This window comes from Zootoca vivipara, chromosome 3 (assembly GCF_965207765.1).
Source record: "Zootoca vivipara chromosome 3, rZooViv2.hap1.1, whole genome shotgun sequence".
Lineage (NCBI taxonomy): Eukaryota > Metazoa > Chordata > Lepidosauria > Squamata > Lacertidae > Zootoca > Zootoca vivipara.
In genome coordinates, this window is record NC_142586.1 from 94,756,497 (window position 1) to 94,780,182 (window position 23,686).

A 23,686-nucleotide genomic window follows, 5' to 3' on the forward strand; every position below is an offset into this window, starting at 1 on the left:
ACTCCCCCCGCCCCCCACCTCGGCAGATACGCCGAAGCTGCTTCCGCAGCCAATGGGACGGCCGGGCTCGGGGAAAGGGGGCGGGGCTTGACCCAGCATCCATCCATCCATCCACCCGAGGCTTGTGCGCCCTCCCTAGAGCGGGGGATGCTTTTCTTCCATGTCATTGGGGGCCACGTGGAGCTCTCTGCTAACCCCTCCCCGCGGGGATTGCTGGGATCCTCGCCTTTCTCAACCCTCAGGCCCTCGCCCGACGCAAGAGAGGTTTCTTCCCCCACGCACCCACCCTTGCCATTCTTCATGCACCCATTCGTGCCTTGAATGTAGTGACAGAAGAAGGATGCTACAGAGACACCCGGGCAGCTCCTGGAAATCAGAGGGTGCAGTGAGACGGATCCAAAAACAAAATTAAAATGTCCACAGAGAAGATGACTCATTTTTTTTTATTGCAATGGGGTAGGTAGTATGTGAACTGTGCATTTGCACTGCGCTGTTTGTTTTTTCCCAGGATGGGTGGATGGAGGAAAGAAGAAAGTGTGTCATTTTAGGCGCAGGGAAACACAGGTTCAGAAGGGCCGGATTAAACGTGATGTGAGAGATCTGTGACTGCATTTTCTGGCTTTTTCTTCTCTTGGCTAGAAGCACCCTTGCTTAAGATCACGGCTCAGGCGTTTGAGGATAGGGGGGTGTCACTAACTCTGCATGAAATATGAAATATCAGGGCAGTAATATAAAAACCCATCAAAAGCTGTACAAAACCATCGTTAACATGCCTGGGTACTCAGTAAGATGTTAAACAGCTGCAAAGGGCTTTGGGCATAAAATGTCTTCAAGAGATGTTCAAAAGTGAGGATGCCTGCTGAATATCTGCTGGTAGTATGTTCTACACAGCATAGGACCAGCCAGCCAGCGACTAAACTGAGGCCAGTCACGCCTCTGTAACATGGTGGGGGGAAATGGAATAACAGTCCTCAATCTCTGCGATTGAGCTGATCTATAAGGGCTCAGGCAGTCCCTAAGGTCTCCTGGACCCAAATGGTTCATTGCACAAAATATACAATTTATGCCACTCATGCCTGAACCAGAAAATCATTCCTCTAAAGCTACATGTTGCCCTAGAGGGGATACTATGCAGAGAGTTGGAAGGTAAAATAGTATCTTATCTAGTTTGTCCTTGTTTTATTGTATATCACTAGGTTCAGAGAAACCTCACACTCTTATCAATGCAAGATCTAGAGGCTTTGCAGCAACTACAAAGCCCTCTTCCTTACCAATTTTTTTAAAGACAACAAGGTTGGACAGGTAAACAGAAGCCTTATTGCTAATTTAGTCATGATTTGTTTATTTATAAATATTTATATTCTACTGTATCGTAAAAATACATCACAGCTGCTTACAAGAATATAAAAACATAAAACCAAACAATAACATAATGAAAGTTAAAAATAAGTTTAAAGCAAAAAGAAATTAAAAATAGACATGAATAGACCATTGTGGGGGATGAGCTCTTAATTGTCTACATAGGCCTGGCAGCACATAAAAGTTCTCAGCAAGGTTTTAAAAGCTGGCACAGAAGGCAACCGCTGGTTATTTGAATTGCCAGTTGCTAAGCATCTATGGAACTTCCTGAAGTTCTAAACAGTCTCTGTTTTTCCATCAGGAGATCTAAGTTGGGAGTCCCACTCAATCTCTTAGGAAATCCGAGCACTGCAGGGTATGTGTTGGTTAAAGGTTGAGCTGGTATAGGAGGCCTCCACCTCTAGTTCCAGCATATTGGGAAGAATATAGGAGTACTTTCTGACAATACATGTAATCTAAGAAACAATGACCTAATCAAGATTGGCATGCTGACCATGGTTTGCCAGAGCATCCCTCCCCAGTTTTGATCTACACTTCCCATCATTCTTGGCCGCTGTCTTTGCTGGCGGGGCTGATGGGAAATGCAGTCCAAAACGTCTGGAGGGCACCAGCTGGGAAAGGCTGTTCTGGAGACCTAGGCTGCACACAAATTATCATTTCTATCATGAATCAGCTATAAATCAAATGGTGCTTCGAAAAGGAGCATTTCCAGCACCCCTTCATGAGTTGGATGGTCAAGTACCTTTTTTAAAAGAGTTCATTTCTAGCCTACTTCACAATTTAGATGCATCATCTGTAAGAATTATTTATCCCTGAAATAGTAGATCTGTGTTTCCCATATTGTGTGATGCCCAGGGCTGGCTCTAGGGGTAGTCTGTGTGGCGCAGGGCGCTAGGGCGCCGGCCCGGTTGGGGGAGCGCCTCGCGGTGGAGCCGTGCAGAAACTGTACTGCACGCTGCGCCAGCCCACCAGCCGCAGCAAGAAACGGAGCAGTGCGGGGGCTCCGGAGCAATCTCCGCACCACGGCCCCAGGGTGCCAGACATGCTTGAGACGGCCCTGGTGATGCCACCCCCTGGGGGGGTGTTAGAATTATCCAGGGGTGCAGAATTAGCCTTAGGTGCAATTGGGGGGGCATTGAATAAATATAAGGGGGCAGTGGAAGCATAAAGAAGAGATTTTTTAAAAAAACAACAACACCTGTTTGTTGTGTAATAATGCTTATTACCAGGTCGGGCATGTTGTGGGATGGCAACAACACCTCCCCTGGATCTGGTGGTTGGGCTGCGGGTGAGGGTTTTTTCTGGGCTTGGGTGAACCCTTTTCGGCTTCCCAGGCTTGGGAAATAGATCACAGCTTGCCCATTTGGCCAATGGTAGGCAGGCTGTGGCGACAGCCCTGCCCCTGGGGTGGATCAGACTGAGTTGGGGAATGCTGAATATATTTTTTCTTTCTGAAAAGGGGTGGTGGTAGGCCAAATAAGTTTGGAAAGCTCTGTATTAGATGATGGGTTTAACCGAAAGGTAGCCAACAAGGTGCCCTACAGGTGTTGTGGACTACAACTCCCATTGTCCCTGATCATTGATTAGGCTGCCTGGCCCTTAGGAGTCTCCTCAGGTCATGCCTCTTCCCTAAGCACACTCTCCTTGAATGTTTTTGCCTGGCTGATATGGGACCTTAAACTCATATAATGCCTCTTGCTTGCTTGAACGGAAGACAGAGAGGGGTGTGGGAGTATCATCGCTACAACCACTTTTTGCCTCTGGTCCCACCCACCTCTAGCATGCGGCCCTCAGAAGGTTGCACACAAGGGAAGGTGGCCCCTGGACATGAGTTTCTTATCTTGTTTTAAAGCATCCTTATTATTTGATCCCAGAAACAGTAATACTGATCAGCATGGGGGCGGAGGGAGAGAGCTGGTTGTACCATCTTCTGTTGCACAACTGTATCTTAGGTTTCATTCCTATAGCAACTGAGCAGGGCTACAGTGTCCTGCTTTCACAAGGACTAAAAGCATTTCAAGTTACTGAGGCTTGCTTGTATTTTTGCTGTGCTTTTAAAAGCAGGAATTCCTCTCGGGATAAAAAGAAGTTCCAACTGACCAACATGGCCGAAGATGAGAAAAAGGTCTTGATTGAATATAACAAGATGAGGGACCCTGGATGCCTGCTGGAAGGAAAGACCGAAACGGCCTGGCTCAGGCCTCAGAGAAGACATTATCCCTATTCTAACCGCAATTCGGCAGAGATTTTTAAAATAGTGAAGCATGAGTACATCAGTGACAGGGCCTCCTGGATAACAATTGCCCCTCCTGAAAACAGGGAAAAGAGGCATTTCCAGGAAAAAAGTAAGCTAATTTGTAATATAGTGTGACACACAATATCGCCAATCTCCACAGCAGAGATTACAGGGAGTTCCAGGCACTCTTTAGCCCAGGTTTGTGTTTCCTTATGGACAATGAGGAACAGCGGAGACTGAGGTGTCTTTATGATATATGGTTTATCTACATATCTATACAATCTGAGCCTATGATGGAGGGGCTTCCGGCATTATAGTCCCATAGGGTTCCGTTTCTCCCTTGGACTCTTCCTTAGATTCAACTGTCCGCCCACATTGTGCTCTGACTCCCACCTTTCTCCAGCAAACTGTAATTATCTTTCTTCCAGCTTACACCATGCCCACTGCAATCCTGAAACTCCCTTCCTGAAACTCTGGTGTTGTCTTTGGCTAGCCATCCAGAACCTGGGATGGAGCACATAGTCTCGGCCCAGTATACCTGAAGTATACTCCACCTCCATTGTTCAGCCCAGACACTGAGGTCTAGCTCCAAGGGCCTTCTGGTGCTTCCCTCACTGCGAGAAGTAGTACCTCGGTTTACGAACTTAATCTGTTCCGGAAGTCCGTTCTTAAACCAAAACGGCTCTTAAAACAAGGCACACTTTCCCTAATGAGGCCTCCTGCCACCAGTTCCCTTTCACCGTTTGGATTCCATTCTTAGACTGAGGTAAAGTTTGCAAGGTAAAAGTAAAGGTAAAGGACCCCTGACAGTTAAGGCTAGTTGCGAACGACTCTGGGGTTGCGGCACTCATCTCGCTTTACTGGCTGAGGGAGCCAACGTTTGTCCACAGACAGTTTTTCTGGGTCATGTGGCCAGCATGACTAAGCTGCTTCTGGAGAAACCAGAGCAGTGCACGGAAACGCCGTTTACCTTCCCGCCGGAGCAATACCTATTTATCTACTTGCACTTTGACATGCTTTCGAACTGCTAGGTTGGCAGGAGCTGGGACTGAGCAACGGGAGCTCACCCCATCACAGGGATTCGAACCGCCAACCTTCCGATTGGCAAGCCCTAGGCTCAGTGTAAACCAAATCGTTCTTAAACCGGACTGTTATTAAACTGAGGTACCACTGTATTCTGCTGGGAGCTGCCCGGAGTGGCTGGGGAAACTCAGATGGGCAGGGTATAAATATTATTTATTATTATTATTATTATTATTATTATTATTATTATTATTAGCCTTCTTAATGGCTTTGTTAATGGGTCATTACCCTTCCCTTTCCCCTCTTTCAATGGTCCATCTTGCCAGGAGATTGCTTCATCAGGAAGACAGCCTGGCTTATAATATTTTAACATTTGCTGGGTACTGTACAGGGATTAAAAGGTCTGTCACCCACAAAAACATAGTAATATATTACATTGCACCTAAATGTTGAACTGTAGGAATCTGTAATTCCACCCCTCTCTACACGTCAACTTTGGAGCAAGGAGTAATGAGGGACACTTCTGCACGACAGTTTATAATGGATTCGGTTCTGCGCATGGATGCAGTTTTTCATAGCATCCGCATGATGACGTCTTTCTCAAAATACCAGCCCATATTTCCCTCCTGTTTTAATCCAGGTTTACTTTTCCCACAATTTATTTGTTTTTTTACTTATGTTTTCTGCGCTCACAGTAATTCCAGATTAAATGGGGAAATAATAAAGGGCAGCATTTTTATGTGATGTCAGGTGCTTTGCAAAATTTGTGTGAATGAGTTAGCCCCTTAGTTTGCAATGGGCCTACTGGTCATTCTCTGTCCATCCTGCCTCTTGTGCTCTTAACTCCAATCTCTTCTGTTCCATTATCCTTTACCCAGCATACCATTTTCTTCTGCCTGTGGAGGCATGAAGCTGCTGAAAAGTATGGCATTTTCTTTCTTTCTCCTGAGGTGCAATTCAGCTGCATTGCTTCCCTATGTTGTGTAGAGCTATGCTTGCCTCACTCCCCCAAAGCGTTGAAAACTTTCAGGGGTACATACAGTGCTTACCTGGGCTTGGTTTCCTTTGGAAAAAGGGAATAAACAGAATGAATATACAAACAAGGAGGGGGATGATCAAGAAGCGTATTCCTCTGAGGGCATATTTCCCAAGCCCATCTGCTTACCCCCACTCCATGTGGAGACTGGCTGTTTTTGCTCAATTGTAAAGACAATCGGCTAAGAAACATTCTTGTTTAGAATCGGTGGGCGTATTTCATGGCTGAGCTTTGCTACTGCAAACAGGTACTGGGGATTGAGCGCTGACTCAGCCACCAACTAATTCCTTGTAAAACAAAACAGAAAACTGATGTTGAGTGTGGGCTGAAGCAGCAGAACAGGTGTTTCATCACCACCACTCAATTTATTTTAGATGCTGCTTGCAAAACAATGAGGAAAAAGGCAGCACTTATTTATTTAGCTTTTTGCCTTATCTTGCCTGGCCCACAGTTCCGTGCATGATTAACTTTTAAGACTGGGAGAAAGGCCACTGAAGTAGAGTTAAAACAATTTGGTCTGATAAATTCTCTCAAGGTTAGAGATACAGTGGTGCCTCGCTAGACGAATTTAATTCTTTCCACGGGTCTTTTCTTATAGCGAAAAATTTGTCTAGCGAATCCCATAGGAATCCATTGAATTTTTTTGGAATTTTTTTTTTGCCCATAGGAACGCATTAATTGAATTTCAATGCATTCCTATCGGAAACCGCGATTCGCTAGACGAATTTTTCATAAAACGAATTCGTCTAGCGAGGCAACCTCCGCTCGAAAAATCCTTTCGTTAAGCGGAAATTTCGTTAAGCAGGGCATTCGTTAAGCGAGGCACCACTGTAGATGACTCTTGTCAGTTTTGCTTTCTAATCTTTCGAAACTTACCTTTGGTTCTCCAAATTTCTGCAGCAGCTTCCATGAATGAATAAATAAAATTATCCATGAAAATTCAGCAGCAATTTAATGCAATTTTCTCCTAATAAGCACATTTCTGTTTGCAGTTTTTTGCACATTTTTGCAAGCAACTTTCCCTAACTTTTTGTGTAAATTTTCACTTATATGCATTTTTATACATGTTTTCACCTAATATTTTTTAAAAATCAGTTGGAGAAGTAGATCACAACATTTGTAGAAGTGTGAATTTTGAATCATAGTGGCCAGAGACTACTGGGATAGGGGAGAATGTTGGTTCAGTTTGCATTTTATGAAAAGCAGCTTACCCCGGTTTCCCAGGTCCTAGCCCAGCACTCTAACCACTACACCACAATGGCTCTTACCAGTACAGGTTACATCATGCTGGGAACTTCCCACTTCAGACAGTAGCTCTCCAACTGTTTGACAGGTTGGGGAAGGTAGAGCTGGCAGGCTGCTCTCCCTCACCTGTTGCTTTATTCCAATTCTTGAACATCTGTAGAGAGCTTGTTGATTTAACTCAAAAGTTAGCCAAGATGGTGCCCTATAGATGTTGTGGACTAAAACTCCCATCATCCCTGATCATTGGCTATGCTGGCTGAGGCTGATGGAGCATGTAGTCCACAACATCTAGACAGCACCACATCGGCTACTCTTGCTTTAACGAAATGGTTCTAAGAAAGTCATCGTCTCCTACTGATTCTGTTTTATGCTTCTTTACTTTGTATCTTGCAGGCCATGCCATATTTGGATGACGTGCTCCTCAAAGGCTGTTTCTCCTGGAGTGCTGGGCATTTATCAGAAGTGAATAAACAATTATAATACTGTCTGTGTTTGAATTAAATTGGTTACCAAAAAATTAAATAGTTTTAAAATAAGTTATGTAAAATATGCCAGTACTTTTTTCATTTTAAAGATTGTATCTATTTCCTTGGTCCAGACTAAGTGAATAAGAAACTTGGCTTGTATCTAATGCACTATTTAAGATAACATTAAAGACAGTTACATAATATTAAAATATGGGGCAACAGTAATACTTTATTCTTACTGCTCTCAAAATTGCAAGAAGGGAACTGCAGTTCAGCAGAAGAACATCTGCTTTGCATGCAGAAGGCTCTGGGTTCATAGAATCATAGAGTTGGAAGAGCCCACAAAGGTCATCCAGAACCAAGCAGGTTCAATCTCTGCCATCTCCCCCTGCCAAGCAGGTTCAATCTCTGCCATCTCCAAGGTGGGCTAGGGAAGACCCCTTCTCAAAACCCCACAGAGCTGCTGCCAATCACTGTTGACAACCTGAGCTTGATGGACCAAAGGTCTGACTCAGGCATAGGCAACCTTCAGCCCTCCAGATGTTTTGACCTACAACTCCCATGATCCCTAGCTAACAGCACCAGTGGTCAGGGATAATGGGAATTGTAGTCCAAAACATCTGGAGGGCCAAAGGTTGGCTATGCCTGGTCTGACTTGCTATACGGCAGCTTCCTCAGCAAAAAAGTCCCATACCTTAACTAAAATTGGATAGGGCTGCCAAGGACCAGATGACATTAACTTAGAGCAGACACGGCCCATGAGCTGCTGCTAGACAGATCTGCATGAAAGAAAGCAGAACACATTTTATTCTGCCTTAACTGAGACAGCAAAGCAAAAAATATTTAAAAAAGGGAATGAAAATGCAGCTTGGTCCCCAAAGTCAGCAGATGCCACTCTGAATAAAACAGAAGGTACCTAGATCTGTTATGTAAGATGTTGTTTTTCCTATTATTGCTTTCCAGAGTAGATCAGCTGTGCACCATGGCACCTTCAAAGGCTTTCACTGGAACACCGGAGCAGGTGCCCAAGACACTGAGTGTCACGGTCCGGTCGGCGGGTGGTTGAAGCCCTGGCTGAGGACGTCAGGACCAGGGCAAGATGGTGGTGTAGAAGCAGGAACAGGTGCAGGGTTGAGGGTCCAGCAGCAGGCAGTTGCAGGGTCAAGGAGCAAGGCAGAGGTGAAGGTCTGGGAGTCAAGGAGCAAGGCGTCGGCAAGGCAAAGGTCCAAGGGTTGAGGAGCAAGGCGTCGGCAAGGCAGAGGTCCAAGGGTCGAGGATCAAGGCGTCGGCAAAGGCAAGGGTCCAAGGAGCAAGGCATTGGCAAGGCAAGGGTCCAAGGAGCAAGGCGGCAAGGCAAGGGTCCAAGGAGCAAGGAGCAAGAGGCCAGAGACAACCAGGCAGGGATAGCGTTGCTGTGGCAAAAGCTGAAGGGAAATGCTGAGCTTTTATCCCTCCCAGCTCCTGCCACCAGGTGCAGTGAGATATCAAGTGGTCTCACCTGAGTGGTCACTCCTTGCCTCTCCAGCACAAGCTGAGGCCTCACCTGAGTGGCCACCACTCCTTGCTTCTCCAGCACAAGCTGAGGCAGGCCCCAGCCTCCAAAGCACTACAGGCCCCAACGCCTGACTCCTGCCCATACTCCTGACACTGAGCTTTCATTGAGGGAGGGGAAAGTACATCTCTAGCCTGCCGTGAAAGAAAGCTATGGGCCAAAACTTGCAGTTGCCTTCTGTCAGGGACTGGCTGGATGAGGAGGAGTGGGAGGAGCCTCCTGCCCAGGAGCTCCCATGTGAGGACAGGGAAGATGAGGACTTAGACCCCATGGTCTTAGTGGCGGGACATCAGGGAGGAGACTGGGGGAGGGATGAGCTGGGAGGTGGTAGAAGCAGGAGGTTGGAGCCAGGGCCAGTGCTAGGGTTTTTTGCGCCCTAGGCGAGATCACCTTCTGGCGCCCCGCCCCCTGGCCAATCATATTTCAAACACAGGGCGCCGGTCCCCCAGGGGTGTCCCAGCGAGCGCAGCAAGCTGGGGAGCTGCATGGCCCCGCCGGCGGCCTCCCCCCTCCCTGCACACCGCGTTCTTACTTAACCTGAATTAATTCTTCTCTGCTTCTCAATTTCCTTTCCAAAGAATTAAGTTTTGTCTGTTTATATGCAAGGATCAGCAGGAACACAAAGGCCAAAATGCACAGAGACCATCTCGTACAGAACAGGACGTCCTCAGATGCCATCACATCTGACAGATTGATGCCTTTAGGAGTCCCTCTGTCTACTCGGGAACAGGCTGCTTTCAGGCTCCAAGAAAACAGCTTTAAGTTAGCACATGGGGAGAGGCGGGCCCCATCCACAATTCACCTCCAGTTCTTCCCTTGTGATATTCAGAACCAACCAAATTGTTAAAACCTTTTGCGCATCAGAAACAACAAGTCCAGGCTGGCCAGCGCCCCCTCCATGTTGGCGCTCTAGGCAACTGCCTAGCTTGCCTTAATGGTAGCGCCGGCCCTGGTTGGAGCGATCAGGGGGGGGGGGGACAGGGCTGGAGGCTAAGCATCTCAGTGTGAGCACAGACACAGGGAGGAATCAGAGGCACCTGCCATCCCGTAGCAGGGCAATCTCAATCCTGCTGCTCTCCTCCTCTCACAACCTGGCTCCAGGAGAGCCCAAACAAAGGGCCAAGCGCCCCATCCCCATGTTGCAATCTCTCTGTTGGGGAGGTCTCCAGAGTGAGAGGCTGGAGGGGAAAGGCAGGGCCAGAGGTCCGTTTTCCAGCAATGTCTCAAGCTGAAGGAGTCGAGCCACAGAGATGCCTCTGTTACTTTCTGTGAATAGAAGTCAGTTGCATTTCAAGCCTCCAGCCTTTTCCTGACCTGTGGAAACCCAGCATTTCTCTGTCAGCCTCATGACACTAACTGGTTTCTGTCAAATGGGAGTGGTTGTCATGTGGCCACTTTGTATATTTTTCCTGGTAGTGAGGAATGTTCCCTCCTTATTAAGACAGCAACAACATATGTGCTTGTTTGTGTAAAATCAGTGTTGTGCAATCTCTACAATCAGGACCTAGAGAACTTAGCTGACTTATGGTGAGCGTAAAGTTGTCTATCTTATTTTGGGTTATGCCCCAGCACTCTCCCAAAATTCAAAATGTGGCCACTGGTCCCAAAAGGTTGCCCCCCCCTGTTCTAAACACAGACCAACTCTTACTTCTTTCCCCCCCAGACAGACAACATTGAAATGCCTGGATCAGGGGTGGCCAACTTAATTCCTCCCAGGTGTTGTGGACAACAACTCCCATCATCCCTGGTCATTAGTTATGCTTGTATTGATGGGAGTTGTCGTTCACAATAGCACCAGATTGGCTAAGGCTGCCCTAGATTATTCATCGATGTTACATTCACTTTAGACCCAGTCAAGCACCAGTGGTTAATTTAGTTTCCTTATAAGCTGCTTTTCCATTGTGCCCAAAGCTGCTCAGAATAAACACCAAGTAATTATCATGATAAAGCAATGTATTTGGAACAGCAATTCATTACACGTTAAGTTAAATATTATGATACTATTATACTTCATTATTATTTACTTATTTGATTATATAACACTCAAACAGTAGGCTGCTAAGAGGTTCAAAAGACAACCTAAACTATTTATTAATATAGATAAATATAGATAAAAGCAAACATTAAAAATAAAAAATAAAGATAAAAGCAAACATTAAAAACAAGTTAGATAACATTTGGTTACATAACAAGTTGTCATACATTTTGACACTTGAGATTATGTTTTTAGGACACACCTCATTTTCATGGTTGTAAGTTGTTTAAAATTGTTATCATATTGTCTTTTAATCCTGTAACTTACCCTGGGACCTTAGGGTAAAGGGTGGGTAACAAACAAACTTGTTAAAAATATTAAAAAAACGAGTAATTGATAAACTATTATATTGATTAAAATCACCTGTTAAAACTGCATGCTAACATTACATGCCTGGGTAGGCTTTCTGAAATGTAACAGTGATGGCTCAGTTGGTTAGAGCATGGGGTTGATAGCGCCAAGTTTGCAGGTTCGATCCCCGTATGGGACAGCTGCATATTCCTGCATTGCAGGGGTACCTAGCAACAATACAGCAAAGGTACCTGCCTAATATCAATGGGCAAAGAGTTCCAAAGAGTGGGCTGAAGGACCAATTTCTTGCAAGTGGGGTGCAAACACTTGTAAAAGTGCAAGTTTCACAGACCTAAGTGATCGGATGAGCACCTATGGAGTTAAAATATATGCAATACAAAAGCAAGATCAAAATTAATAGTAAATAAAATTACATCAATTCTTCGGCGATCAGCCTTCTTTATGGTCCAGCTCTCACTTCCATACATCACTACTGGGAAAACCATAGTTAAAGCTATGGTTTTCCCAGTAGTGATGTATGGAAGTGAGAGCTGGACCATAAAGAAGGCTGATCGCCGAAGAATTGATGCTTTTGAATTATGGTGCTGGAGGAGACTCTTGAGAGTCCCATGGACTGCAAGAAGATCAAACCTATCCATTCTTAAGGAAATCAGCCCTGAGTGCTCCCTGGAAGGACAGATCGTGAAGCTGAGGCTCCAATACTTTGGCCACCTCATGAGAAGAGAAGAATCCTTGGAAAAGACCCTGATGTTGGGAAAGATTGAGGGCACTAGGAGAAGGGGACGTCAGAGGACAAGATGGTTGGACAGTGTTCTCGAAGCTACGAACATGAGTTTGACCAAACTGCGGGAGGCAGTAGAAGACAGGAGTGCCTGGCGTGCTCTGGTCCATGGGGTCACGAAGAGTCGGACACGACTAAACGACTAAACAACAACAACAAAATTACATAGCTGGCTCAGCTCACACATATCTAGTGCAGGTCTACTCTAAGCAGCCTGAAGTTGACATAGTTTGAGATCCTTGACTGGGCAAGGGCAAAATCTTTTCAGCTGGTAGATGGTTTCGCTGGCTTCCTCTTTTTTACTGCAAAGGAACACTGGCAGCAACATGGTGTCTGTAATAAATGTAAAATTCATTGCACACACACAGAGAGAGAAGGAGAGATAAAGTATCTCAGCCAAACTGATTCAATTTTGTGCTACTTCTTGTCTCTGGCCCATTGCAAGCGCAGGCAGGCTTGGTCCAATTTCTACCAAACAAATCTGAGAGCTGCTTAAAATTCAATAAGCTAAGATCGCATGGTTAGTATGGTTACCGGGGTGGGCAGACCTCAGGTTATTTCAGGGGCATAGCCAGGATCAAAACTAGGGGGGGGCAAGCCATGGTCGTTCAGGGGCGGGCCCCCGAAGTGGCAACGTGGGCGGGGCTACAGGGCCAGCTGGCCTGATGATATCGTGGCGGCGGCAGCGGCGGCGGCCACCTTGTGCTTCTGGGGCTGGCAGCATCGGCGGCTACCCTGCTTGGCTGGAGAGGACGGGAGGGTCGGGCAGGCGAGAGGGGGTGACAGGGTGGGCGAGGGCGAGGCAAGGCACGGCCGCAGACACGACTGCTCCAAGGCGTTGCTGCATATCAGCATAATATTTCAACCATGTTGTGGGTTCAAGCCCCACATTAGGAAAAAATTCCTGCATTGCAGGGGGTTGGACTAGATGACCGTTGTGGTCCCTTCCGACTACAATTCTATGATTCTATTGATATATAGCCATAGCATATGCATCATTCTGCTTTCTTGAATTGTCCTACTCCTAGGCATAGCTGCCAACTCCTAGAGGCCTAGATGCAACCCCCCCCCCAATTACTGGTAAATACAGTGGTACCTCGGGTTACGAACGCGATCCGTTCCGGGTCGCAGTTCGTAACCCGAAAAGTTCGTAACCCGAAAAGGGCCCGAACCGCTGCCTTGCGCATGCGCAAAGCGCTATTTCCGCTATTTTGCGCTTTGCACATGCGCAAAGGCGTGCGGCGCTTCTGCGCACGCGCGCACAGCGAAAATACTTCCGGGTTTGCGAAGTTCGTAACCCGGGTTGTTCGTAACCCGAGGTGTTCGCAACCCAAGGTAGACTGTGATCTACCAGTAGATCACTGGATGTCTGTGGTAGATCACTGCTAGATCACTGGCACCCCTAAAAAAAGCTCACCCAAAATTTTCCTCCTCCCTAAAAAAAGCTGAACTATGACCTGAAGCCCTAAACAAAAATGGGCCTCCCTTCCTCCTAAAAGAAGCTCAACAAGTTTGACCTAAACTCAAAAAAACAGGGCTTCCCTTCCTTAAAAAAACTCAACAGCTTTGACCTGAACCCCCCAAAAGAGGGTAGATCACTCCCAGTTTTAAACTCTGTGAGTAGATCAGAGTCTCTTGGGAGGTGGCCACCCCTGATTTACAGTATACAGATGCAGGAGGAGGGGCAGACTGGAACACCTCTGCTTTTTATAAACATCACTGTGTCTATCAAAAGCTACAGCCCCCCCTTTTCTTATTCATTTCCTTTTAGCCTTGCAGAGCCACCTTAGTCAATGCACCCTCATTAAATCGCCAATAGAACTCTTAATGCGATCCCTGAATGCTCATTAACAACTACCACTGAAGAACAATAGGGTGAATTGGTCAGCTATCAAACCTTGCCTGAAGGGATTTTCTGCTCCATTGTCTTAACTGCTTAAGTACCGGTAGCCGCTTTGCTTTATTTATTTGATGTGTTTTTGTTACAGCTGTGTTCCCGCCCCCCCCCCAGCAAGTGGAGAGCTGCTCTCGCTAAAGCAAAGCCCTTTCCACTTCAGTTTTTGGAGGGGAAAAGTGCTGGTTATGGTCTGTAAAATACAATAATTTTTTGCTTCTAGGGGGGGCAGCTGCCCCCTCCTGCCCCCCTGCCTACGCCCATGGGTTATTTGGATCTGCTTTGGGGTTGGTTTGTTTTTTCTAGACCTCCATGATGGACCAGGTGCAGGAGGCATACAGGTAAAATGAAAGAACTGAGTGGCTCTGAGCACGTTATGAGTTTCCAGTTTCCAGGATTCTTTGAGGGGAAAATGTGTTACAGGACTGCTGTGTTTGAGGCCCTTTTGCTTAGCCTATGGAGTGGGGCCCTGGATTTCTGCCCTAAAGTGCTGCCCTGACAGTACCATGATTTCATCTCCTGAAAACAAAACACATTTGATCTGAACTGGGAGGTGTGTGTGGAACCCAGCCACAATGTTGACCTTCGTTGAAACAATGAGGTTCAGAGGTGCCAGCTGTCATTGCTTTTCTTGACAGAAGCCCCATTGATATCCTGCCAGAAAAGCAATTTGAAGATCAAGTTGCCAGTTAAAGTTCCCTTTGTTTATCTTAAAAGCTGGTCCAACAGAGTAACTTAGGATGGAGAAAGTTACCGTAATTCACACAGAGAGAGATATTTTCCACTGAATAGGTGGTGTCAATGCTAGACGAATGCAAACTGTTATGTGGCTTAAAATGCAGCAATGTGAATTTGATTCATATTTTGGAGTGATCATTGGAAACACTTGTGATACTGCTGTTAATGCTCACCTCAGTTCTCAGATCAATAAGATGCTCCAGGGGTGTTGAACTAATTCTGGTTTGGTTTCCTTTGGAAGGAGTCACTGGAAATGTTTTTGGTGTTTAGCAACATTGTATTTATTTACAAAAACAAAGAGGACACTTGTCCAGGGCTTCTAAACTGGTTTGACCATTTTAACAGTCCCTCTCTTTTGCAGACCCTCCTCTTACAACAATAAAATTATTGGGATAGCAGGGATCCTGAGAAGACTTTCAGCTCAACCCCAGTCCTAAAACATTGGGCGAAGTTCTAGAAAATTATCTGCTAGAGACTTGATGACAGAGGTGAAGAATCCGTGTTTGTATGAGAAAAGAATGTTTCCCTAAGAATGGGATGGCTTCAAAGTTGAGGAGATGTTGTTTCAGAGGGTTAATTTCATGGCATATCATCTCAACAAATATTTTTTTTCTTGAAATTCACAAAGACATTAAGGTAAAGAGATGGCATATGTGCCTAGATTAACAGCATGACAGTTAAGAAAAAAAAAACCACAGGAACAAAGAAATCAAAACATTCTTCACTTGCAATAGTGATCAAATCATTATCATGCTTCTCAAGCGTAGAACAGCAAGTTCCAGCCAAGGCAAGCAAAACCTTACTAGACCTCAAAGCCTTAAAATACCTTTGAAACGGCTATGGTGAAGCTTCTGAAACAGGCAGAAATCCTTATAGCCAATTATTTATGTATTATTTGTCACTCACCACAAGCAACAAACCTCTAGAATGTAAAACAAACATTCAAGCATGCAAAATACCAGCAAAATGCAAGCAATTCAAAAAAGCACAGGCAGTAAAAAAACAAGCAAAACACCTCCATAATCCTATAAATCTAAGGCCCCGATGGAAATGAAAACTTATTGCCATCAGATTGAACAAAGACTAATATTAAATCTGTCAACATAAGTACATAACATACTTGCATCCGGTCCAGGGCTCAGTTTTTAGTTTCTTAGCCACAGTGTTCAAGGGCGTACCCACCACGGGGCAAGTTAGGGCAGCTGCCCTACTCTAGAAGCAGGGCTGGTGGGCAGAGGCGGAGCACAGCCTGGCGGAGCGCGAGTTCGCCATTCCCGCCGCGCCGCGCCGCACCCTCCCTCCAGCTCCCCGGCGCGCCCTCAGGCAAGGCAAAGCGCGGTGGGGAACCAGGGAGCGCGGCGCGGTGGGTGGGAACGCCGAACTCGCGCTCCGCTGGGCTGGGCTCCGCCTCCGCCCACCAGCCCTGCTTCTAGGGAGGGGCACAGCCCGGCGGAGTGCGAGTTCGCCGTTCCCGCCTGCCGCGCTGCGCCCTCCCTCCAGCTCCCCGTCGCGCCCTCTGGCAAGGCCAAGCGCGGCGGGGAACCAGAGAGCACGGCGCGGCGGGCGGGAACGCTGAACTCGCGCTCCGCTGGGCTGGGCTCCGCCTCCGCCCACCAGCCCTGCTTCTAGGGAGGGGCACAGCCCGGCGGAGCGCGAGTTCGCCGTTCCCGCCCACTTTGTGGCCCCTCCCCTTCCGTGCCTTGGCCCCTCCCCTTGCCCCCCCCCCTAGTTTTGATCCTGGGTACGCCCATGACAGTGTTGCCCTTGTAGGGAGGAAGATGTAAACAAAACTAGAATGAGTTGGCTCTGCCTGTCATTGGCTCTGGCTCCCCTAAGTGTTGGGTCACCTTGCCCTCTTCCAGTCCCAAATGACACCAACTACCACTGCCATTTTGTGTGAGGCCACACTTTCCACAGCAGCTTTATTGTGTTAGGCCTCACCCCCATAACAGCATAGCTGCCAAGTCTCCCGTTTTCTCCGGGAAACCCCCGTTTTTCCAGCTGTCCCCAGCCAAAAAAACGGATTTGTTTTTTCCCGGTTTATTCTGGTGTGGTGGCCATTTTGGAACTGGGCAGAGCATGCTCAGAAGCAACTTTTGATGCTGCTCTGCCCAGTTCCAAAATGGCTGCAGCGCGACTTCTGGTGCGGCAGCTATTTTGAACTGCGCACAGCAGCATCAAAAGTCACTTCTGAGCATGCTCCGCCCAGTTCCAAAATGGCCACCGCGCTACTTCCGGTATGCTAATTTTGGTCCGGTCCCTTATTTTTCAGAGAGGAACTTGGCAGGTATGCCATAACAGCCATTTTGTGGCTGGTGCCCACGGCACTTTCTCAAAATTATATATGTGCCCACTGCCCCCAAAAGGGGTAGTGATGCATGTTCTCACGTAGTAATTGGAATATTTCCCCCTAATTATTAGAATAAACTTCCCTGGGGAGGAGCTGGAAAAGCAGGTTACTGTACTTAGAACAATAAAAACTCTTTCTACTTCAGCTTTGGCTATTTGACAACCCAGTCCTGCTTGTCTCTGCTTTAACATGTCCATTCTTTCAGCATAGCAGACATCTTTTAGCTTCTTTGACCGCTATGTCCTTCTGGAACTGTGATTGATTTGAAAAACAACCCGGAGGTTATTTGTATTCTAAAGCACTGTTAGGGATGCATACACAGGGCACCCAGTTCTGTCTTAGAGAGGAAACAAGCTAGACTTGTTATTCCCCCCCGAGTACCTATAATGGAATATATATCTTGATTTCATACATGCCCATACAGTGGAAAGCAAGTGCATTTTATTAATCATTTATGAAGTGCCTAAAATTTTATAGGCACCAGATGCCAGAAGCCCACACAAACCCTTCACTGTACTCTTTCTAGTACCTATAAAACACATTTTTGTTTAACAAAAAACAAAACATGGAAAATGTTGGTTTATGTTTTAATCTGTTTTTAGTTTATTGCTGGTTTTCTTAAATATAAAAATGCTTTAAATAGTAGTTTTTAACTGATGATTAGTTGTTTTATTGTCTTTGTAAAATGCTTTGAGGTTTTTTTAAAAAAAACCATCAAGCGGTGTATAGATTTTATGAAATAAGTATGTAAAGCATGTTACTCATGCTAATTGAATAGCCAACAACATTGCCTTATCTCCCAGCAAACAAATCAGGAGGGGCTGCTCAATAACATATATTCTTTTAAAATTTTATTTATTGAATTTATATCCCACCCTTGCTCCCTAAGGAGCCCAGGGTGGCAGATTATATATATATATATATATATATATATATATATATATATATATATATATGCATTAGGTGCACATTAATTTTTTTACCTCAGACTGCCTTTTACCATCTGCTCCCATGTTTTATGGCAGATGCCCCACACCGTCTGAGAGCAATCTGTGCTTCAAATCCTTTCCAAACTACCTTAACTTGTTATATTAATGGAAAGGGCTAATGGCATGGCTTCAGACTGATGGGAAAATCAAATGAAAAGATTCCAAGAGCGCTTAATTTTTAGAAAGTTTTAAGTTGAGAATAAAAAGACAAATTCCAGTAGCAATCCAGTTTTTAGAAATCCAGGACAAGGCCCTGTTTCGGTTTATTCTTCATCAGCTCTAGTTTCACAGTTTCAAGGTGAAAGCGTACCATTCATGTTTTTCTCAACATTGACCTTGAAACTATGAAACTAGAGCTGATGAAGAATAAACTGGATTTCTAAAAACTGGATTGCTACTAGAATTTGTCTTATTATTCTCAACTTAAAACTTTCTAAAAAATTAATCTACTACCTGGTCAGAGCCCCTTCATGGATCACTGCCTTGTCATGGCGAAGGGGCTTAAATAACTTAGAGAAGTTATGTTTTGACCAAACGTGATCCACCCGGAGAAGGAATTGGCAAGCCACTCCAGTATCCCTGCCAAGAAAACTCTATGGACAAAGACAACAGGCATATAAAAGTTATGACGCTGGAAGATGAGCCCCTCAGGTCGGAAGGTGTCCAACATGCTACTGAGGAAGAGCGGAGGACAAGTACAAGTAGATTCAGAGCTGATGAAGCGGTTGGGCCAAAGCCGAAAGGTCGCTCAGTTGCGGATATGCCTGGAAGCGAAAGGAAAGTCCGATGCTGTAAAGAAAAATATTGCATAGGAACCTGGAATGTAAGAACCATGGATGGAGGTAAACTGGATGTGGTCAAAAATGAGATGGCAAGAATAAATATTGACATCCTGGGCATCAGTGAACTAAAATGGAAGGGAATGGGCGAATTCAGTTCGGGTGACTATCATATCTACTACTGTGGGCAAGAATCCTGTAGAAGAAATGGAGTGGCCCTCATAGTCAACAAAAGAGTGGCAAAAGCTGTAATGGGATGCAATCTCAAAAATGACAGAATGATCTCGATACGAATCCTAGGCAGACCTTTTAACATCAAAGTAATCCAAGTTTATGCACCAACTACCGGTGCTGAAGAAAGTGAAATTGACCAATTCTATGAAGACTTAATTATAAGTCTTCATAGATTATGGAGAAAGCTAGAGAGTTCCAGAAAAACGTCTACTTCTGCTTCATTGACTATGCAAAAGCCTTTGACTGTGTCGACCACAGCAAACTATGGCAAGTTCTTAAAGAAATGGGAGTGCCTGATCACCTCATCTGTCTCCTGAGAAATCTCTATGTGGGACAAGAAGCTACAGTTAGAACTGGATATGGAACAACTGATTGGTTCAAAATTGGGAAAGGAGTACGACAAGGTTGTATATTGTCTCCCTGCTTATTTAACTTATATGCAGAATTCATCATGCGAAAGGCTGGACTAGATGAATCCCAAGCCGGAATTAAGATTGCCGGAAGAAATATCAACAACCTCAGATATGCAGATGACACAACCTTGATGGCAGAAAGTGAGGAGGAATTAAAGAACCTTTTAATGAGGGTGAAAGAGGAGAGCGCAAAATATGGTCTGAAGCTCAACATCAAAAAAACCAAGATCATGGCCACTGGTCCCATCACCTCCTGGCAAATAGAAGAGGAAGAAATGGAGGCAGTGAGAGATTTTACTTTCTTGGGCTCCTTGATCACTGCAGATGGTGACAGCAGTCACGAAATTAAAAGACGCCTGCTTCTTGGGAGAAAAGCAATGACAAACCTAGACAGCATCTTAAAAAGCAGAGACATCACCTTGCCGACAAAGGTCCGTATAGTTAAAGCTATGGTTTTCCCAGTAGTGATGTATGGAAGTGAGAGCTGGACCATAAAGAAGGCTGATCGCCGAAGAATTGATGCTTTTGAATTATGGTGCTGGAGGAGACTCTTGAGAGTCCCATGGACTGCTATAAGATCAAACCTATCCATTCTTAAGGAAATCAGCCCTGAGTGCTCCCTGGAAGGACAGATCGTGAAGCTGAGGCTCCAATACTTTGGCCACCTCATGAGAAGAGAAGAATCCTTGGAAAAGACCCTGATGTTGGGAAAGATTGAGGGCACTAGGAGAAGGGGACGACAGAGGACAAGATGGTTGGACAGTGTTCTCGAAGCTACGAACATGAGTTTGACCAAACTACGGGAGGCAGTGCAAGACAGGAGTGCCTGGCGTGCTATGGTCCATGGGGGTCACGAAGAGTCGGACACGACTAAACGACTAAACAACAACAACATGAAGACTTAAAACACCTTCTAGAAATGACACCAAAGAAGGATGTTCTTCTCATTACAGGGGATTGGAATGCTAAAATAGGGAATCAAGAGGTAAAAGGAACAACTGTCAAGTTTGGCCTTGGAGTTCAAAACGAAGCAGGGCAAAGGCTAATAGAGTTCTGTCAAGAGAACAAGCTGGTCATCACAAACACTCTTTTCCAACAACACAAGAGACGACTCTACACATGGATATCACCAGATGGGCAGCATCGAAATCAGATTGATTATATTCTCTGCAGCCAAAGATGTAGAAGCTCTATACAGTCAGCAAAAACAAGACCTGGAGCTGACTGTAACTCAGATCATCAGCTTCTTATAGCAAAAATCCAGCTTAAACTGAAGAAAGTAGGAAAAACCACTGGGCCAGTAAGATACAATCTAGATCAAATCCCTTATGAATACACAGTGGAAGTGAGGAACAGGTTTAAGCAGTGGTTCCCAACAGGTGGTCCACGGACCCCCAGGGGTCCGCGAGCTATGCCAGAGGGGTCCGCAAGATGCTATTAGAATAAAAATATATTAAATATATTTCGTATGATAACAGATTTTTTGTTTTGGCCGCTTCCTGCATGAGCAGAGTCCAGCACAAAACCAGAATTAGATGAGGCAGTAGTTCTGCTGTATGCCATTAGGTGGCGCTTTACAAACACTACTGTTTTGCAAAGAGGCAGCACACGCATTCTACTAACGCTCACCTCCCCAAGATGCTTTGCGCGCGTCGGCTTCATTTGTGCGCTACTGCGCAGGTACCCTGTCTTCTCCATTCCCCTCCCTCCTCCCTGGACTCTTATAAAAAGACTCTTAATTTGGCTCTCACTTTTTAATTTTAGGATTAGGAATTAATGGGGGTCCTTGTCACAATAGTGGCTCGATGAGGGGTCCTCGAGAAAATTTTGTTGGAAACCCCTGGGTTTAAGGATTTAGATTTGGTGGACAGAGTGCCTGAAGAACTATGGATGGAGGCTCGTAATATTATACAGGAGGCAGCAACGAAAACCATCCCAAGGAAAAGGAAATGCAAGAAAGCAAAATGGCTGTCCAACGAGGCCTTACACAATTGCGCTCATTTCACACGCTAGCAAGGTTATGCTCAAAATTCTACAAGGCAGGCTTAGGCAGTATGTGGACCGAGAACTCCCAGAAGCGCAAGCTGGATTTTGAAGGGGCAGAGGAACCAGAGACAAAATAGCAAACATGTGCTGGATTATGGAGAAAGCTAGAGAGTTCCAGAAAAACGTCTACTTCTGCTTCATTGACTATGCAAAAGCCTTTGACTGTGTCGACCACAGCAAACTATGGCAAGTTCTTAAAGAAATGGGAGTGCCTGATCACCTCATCTGTCTCCTGAGAAATCTCTATGTGGGACAAGAAGCTACAGTTAGAACTGGATATGGAACAACTGATTGGTTCAAAAGTGGGAAAGGAGTACGACAAGGTTGTATATTGTCTCCCTGCTTATTTAACTTATATGCAGAATTCATCATGCGAAAGGCTGGACTAGATGAATCCCAAGCCGGAATTAAGATTGCCGGAAGAAATATCAACAACCTCAGATATGCAGATGACACAACCTTGATGGCAGAAACTGAGGAGGAATTAAAGAACCTTTTAATGAGGGTGAAAGAGGAGAGCGCAAAATATGGTCTGAAGCTCAACATCAAAAAAACCAAGATCATGGCCACTGGTCCCATTACCTCCTGGCAAATAGAAGGGGAAGAAATGGAGGCAGTGAGAGATTTTACTTTCTTGGGCTCCTTAATCACTGCAGATGGTGACAGCAGTCACGAAATTAATAGATGCCTGCTTCTTGGGAGAAAAGCAATGACAAACCTAGACAGCATCTTAAAAAGCAGAGACATCACCTTGCCTACAAAGGTCCGTATAGTTAAAGCTATGGTTTTCCCAGTAGTGATGTATGGAAGTGAGAGTTGGACCATAAAGAAGGCTGATCGCCGAAGAATTGATGCTTTTGAATTATGGTGCTGGAGGAGACTCTTGAGAGTCCCATGGACTGCAATAAGATCAAACCTATCCATTCTTAAGGAAATCAGCCCTGAGTGCTCACTGGAAGGACAGATCCTGGAGCTGAGGCTCCAATACTTTGGCCACCTCATGAGAAGAGAAGAATCCTTGGAAAAGACCCTGATGTTGGGAAAGATTGAGGGCACTAGGAGAAGGGGACGACAGAGGACGAGATGGTTGGACAGTGTTCTCGAAGCTACGAACATGAGTTTGACCAAACTGCGGGAGGCAGTGGAAGACAGGAGTGCCTGGCGTGCTATGGTCCATGGGGTCACGAAGAGTCGGACACGACTAAACGACTAAACAACACCACCTGGTCAGAGCTCTTGGAATCTTTTCATTTGATTTCCCCAACTCTCCAAGGACTCCAATTTATTAAGTACAGCTTCAGACTGAAGCAAATTACTCCCCAATCTCTCTCTCTGTGTGTGTGTGTGTGTGCGCGCGCGCACCTGCGCATACACAGAAACACACATGCTGCTTCCCCCTTTTCTTCCTCCCCACAGGAGAGCAGGGAAGCAGGAAGGAGTTGGCTTCCTTACCCCTTTGATCCCACAGCAGCTGCTGAGGTAAATGGAGGTCAGGGAGTTTGCTGGAAGGAACATGAATCTGGCATCCTTCTCCTCTCCTCACGCCTGGCCAGCAACAACTCCTGCTTCGCCCCAGGTTGCTAGAAAAACGGTCTCTGCTTCCCCATCTTATTTAATTTAAAGCGCTGCAAGCAAGAGGACAGTTATCACAGAAATTTGGCTCTCACACAATTTCCACAATAGGCATGCGGAGCCGGTGTTGCAGGACTCCCAGCTTCTATCACTCCCTGAACCAGTGTGGACAGTGGTGAGGGATGATGGGAACTGGACTCCCAACAGTCTTGGGAGGTCCACAATCTCCCCGTTCCTGGGTTGGACCAAAGATAGGGATAATCTAGCAGTCACATCGGGTGACAGTCCATTGCTCAGTGGCAGAGCACATGTGTTGCATGCAGAGGGGCTGGTGTCCAATTTCTGTCTTCTCCAAGGATCAGGACAGCCTCCTGGGAGAACAGCGTGTAGACCTAGAAAAGGTCACCTTGCCAGTCAGAGTAGACAATATCTTTGACTGGACATAACCGTCCTTTACCTTTTACCTAGTCTGACTGGGTATTAAAGCAGCTTCCTATGATCATCATTTTGGGGTTCCAACTGGATACCTGCAAAGCTCCCACATTTTTTAGGAGGGTAGCACTGTGGAAGGATGTGTGTAAGAGTCACCACCATTAAAAAGACGAGGAAAAAGCATTATGAGAGC

At 45.8% G+C, this 23,686-nt stretch overlaps 1 protein-coding gene across 2 annotated transcripts; it reads left to right on the forward strand.

The window, feature by feature from the left end:
- Nucleotides 1–179: 179 nt before the first annotated feature.
- On the forward strand, nt 180–7,435 carry SPATA45 (spermatogenesis associated 45). Of its 2 annotated transcripts, none has more exons than XM_088666710.1 (3): nt 180–456; nt 3,424–3,704; nt 7,293–7,435. In XM_088666710.1, exons 1-3 carry the CDS (start codon nt 452–454, stop codon nt 7,310–7,312), a joined length of 306 nt encoding a protein of 101 aa, XP_088522836.1. In that variant the 5' UTR covers nt 180–451; the 3' UTR covers nt 7,313–7,435. The 2 variants fall into 2 exon arrangements, with proteins under 2 accessions (XP_088522836.1, XP_088522835.1); XM_088666709.1 differs by having other exon boundaries at nt 324–456; nt 3,421–3,704.
- The last annotated feature ends 16,251 nt before the right edge of the window (nt 7,436–23,686 follow it).